Raw genomic sequence first — 2,845 nt, 5'->3', positions numbered from 1 at the left:
TAACTGAAATCTTTTTACAACTAGTACTACAATACCACCACCACCACCACCATCATCATCATCATCATCATCATCATCATCATCATCATTTCAGCATTCACTTTTCCATGTTTGCATGGGTAAGATGGAATTCAGAGGGGCAGATTTTTCTATGGTTGGATGCCCTACTTGCCAGCAACCCTCACCTGTTTCCAAGGAAAGTAATATTCCCCAATGGCCAGGCACATCTCCATGAAACATTGAAAATAACTGACACTGCTTGTATAACAGTGATGCTCATTTACAACTGCCATGCAATGCCAAGATGAGGAGGTACAAAAACAAACACACGCACATGCACACATATGTGTGTGTGTGTGTGTGTCGCATTAGGAAGGGCATCCAGCCACAGAAACCAAACCAAAATCAGACTGGAGCCAGGAACAGCTTTTCAGCTTAGCAGTTTCCAGTCAAAACATCTAACCCATGTCGGCATGTATGTATTTGTGTGTCTGTGTTTGTCTCCCCAACATCGCTTGACAACTGATGTTGGTGTATTTACATCCCCGTAACTTAGCAGTTCGGCAAAAGAGAACGGTACTGAATGATGATGATGATGATGATGATTTACACACGTGTTATGCTTCTTTCAGTTTTTGGTCTACCAAATCCATTCACGAGGCTTTAGTCCTCCTGGGGCTACAGAAGAAGACTCTTGCCCAAGGTACCACACAGTGAAATTGGACCTGAAACCGTGTAGGCAGGAAGTGAATTTCTTGACGACTCAGTCATGTCTGCAACATATAAACGCATGCATCCAACTGGCATACTTTGCATCTACCAATTTTCATTCACAACGTAGAAAATATATTACCCAGTGTGTTCATAAGTTCACACATGGAAATACCATATACTTACTTACATGACCCGATTTTTTGTCCGATGTCACTTTGTCCATGCCGTTTGGTCTGATGTGATTTTGTCCGATGATTTTTTTGTCCTACACTTTACTTGTTTCAGTCATTTTGACTGCGGCCATGCTGGAGCACTGCCTTTAGTTGAGCAAACCGACCCCAGGACTTATTCCTTGCAAGCCTAGTACTTATTCTATCAGTCTCTTTTGCCGAACCGCTAAGTTACGGGGACATAAACACCCAGCATTGGTCGTCAAGCGATGTTGGGGGGGACAAACACAGACACACAAACACACATATACATATATACGACGGGCTTCTTTCAGTTTCCGTCTACCAAATCCACTCACAAGGCTTTGGTCGGCCCGAGGCTATAGTAGAAGACACTTGCCCAAGGTGCCACGCAGTGGGACTGAACCTGGAACCATGTGGTTGGTAAGCAAGCTACTGGTCCAATTTTGAATAAACTCTTTAGAAAATAAGGTGAACATCAAGATCAATAACCATCGAGAATTTTATTGATAGGATTTGTCATTGGACAAAAAAATCATTGGCCAAAAACACATGGACGAAAAGATGTTTGACGAAGTGACGTCATATGAAAAGACCATAGTACCACTTACTTAAATTTCAGGATACCATCCAGCTTACTTGTCCAAATAATAACACATTTGTCTGCAGATCCTGATGCAAAACGCTGACCATCTTTGGCGTAGTCTACACAGTATACTTTATCTTTATGACCTTTCAAGGGTTGTATGAGATTGCCATCTGCAGTATTGTAGACAAGCACTTTCTGGCCAACTGCCGCAACTAGCTGGCTATTATCAGGCTTTAGACATACATCAAAAACACTGCAACAGAACAGAAACAGAAAAAAACAATATTACAATGAATTTATAAACATTTGTTGTTCTCAAGCAGACAATTAATACAAGGGAGGTAACAATTTCTACATAATATTTGGTGGGATAACTACTGTATTTGATGGCCTATACTTTTGTAAAATAAATTACCACTAAAATAACGTTTTAATTCCTCCACTTACCTGTATAACTTTATGTTATTACCGGTAATTATAAGCAATTTATTGCATCTACATTTGATATAAACACACTGTAGGTGATTGTTCACCAATAGATGGCAGTACATGTTTTGTAAACATACATACCATTTTGAGCAAGTTTTGAGCCTGTATTGAGTGCATTGGATGCAGGGAGATTTTTTAAGCCATTTTGGGGTAAAAGAGGTACATCTTGTAGACCATCAAATACGGCAATTAATAAACAGCTTTCTGTGACTTTTATTAAAAGAAAGCATTTAATAAAGTCTACGTTGTCTAAAAAATTATTTAAATTCCAATTTTATTACATTTCTATAAAAATGTGGTTTTTAAACTTGCTTTTATTATTGAAGATTTCAACAACAGGAAACTAAGATAACACTGTGAGATAATTAGCATTCCCTCTTTGGTTTCTCCCTCTCTCTCTCTTGCACTTTTCATGATGTTATTTCCAGAGACACTTGCATAAAAACATTTCACCAAATTATAAGTTTGACCCTAATCTATGTCAGCCAAATCATGTTGATTCCAATACCCTTTCATACTTGTTGAGAGTTTTTGAAGAAACAGAAAGCTGAAGAGAAAGTGGTTTTAATTTCTTTTACATTAATTGTACCAAATATAAAACTGTAGTTGAAATGATTCAACCAGAAATTGAAAAAAAAACAGAATCACAAACCAAACATATCGCCAATTTTGTAGCACTTGAAATGAATGAATAAATGTTAATGAAATGGTGGGCAAGGCAAGGCAGGGGATACTAGAAATTACTGGATTATTAGTTAGGTCTTTTATTTTAAATACTACAAATTATTTTCCTTTGGCAAAGAGACAAAACATTATAGAAAAAGAGAGGTCATTTTTTTAATGAGAAACATAACTGTAAATT

The 2,845-nt window shown here is 37.5% G+C and overlaps 1 protein-coding gene across 1 annotated transcript in view; it reads right to left on the bottom strand.

Annotated features, from left to right (window-relative positions):
• Positions 1–2,845, bottom strand: part of LOC106871393 (intraflagellar transport protein 122 homolog) — a 264,510-nt gene that overhangs the window by 254,683 nt on the left and 6,982 nt on the right. Inside the window, exon 3 of the mRNA XM_052966749.1 lies at positions 1,517–1,747. Within this exon, the coding sequence (XP_052822709.1) occupies positions 1,517–1,747 (231 nt within the window). The remainder of the gene's footprint in view (positions 1–1,516; positions 1,748–2,845) is intronic.

The sequence above is a fragment of the Octopus bimaculoides genome, chromosome 3 (assembly GCF_001194135.2).
Source record: "Octopus bimaculoides isolate UCB-OBI-ISO-001 chromosome 3, ASM119413v2, whole genome shotgun sequence".
Taxonomy (NCBI): domain Eukaryota; kingdom Metazoa; phylum Mollusca; class Cephalopoda; order Octopoda; family Octopodidae; genus Octopus; species Octopus bimaculoides.
Note: the sequence above shows the minus strand (reverse complement) of the source record. Positions and strands in the feature narration are given on the sequence as shown.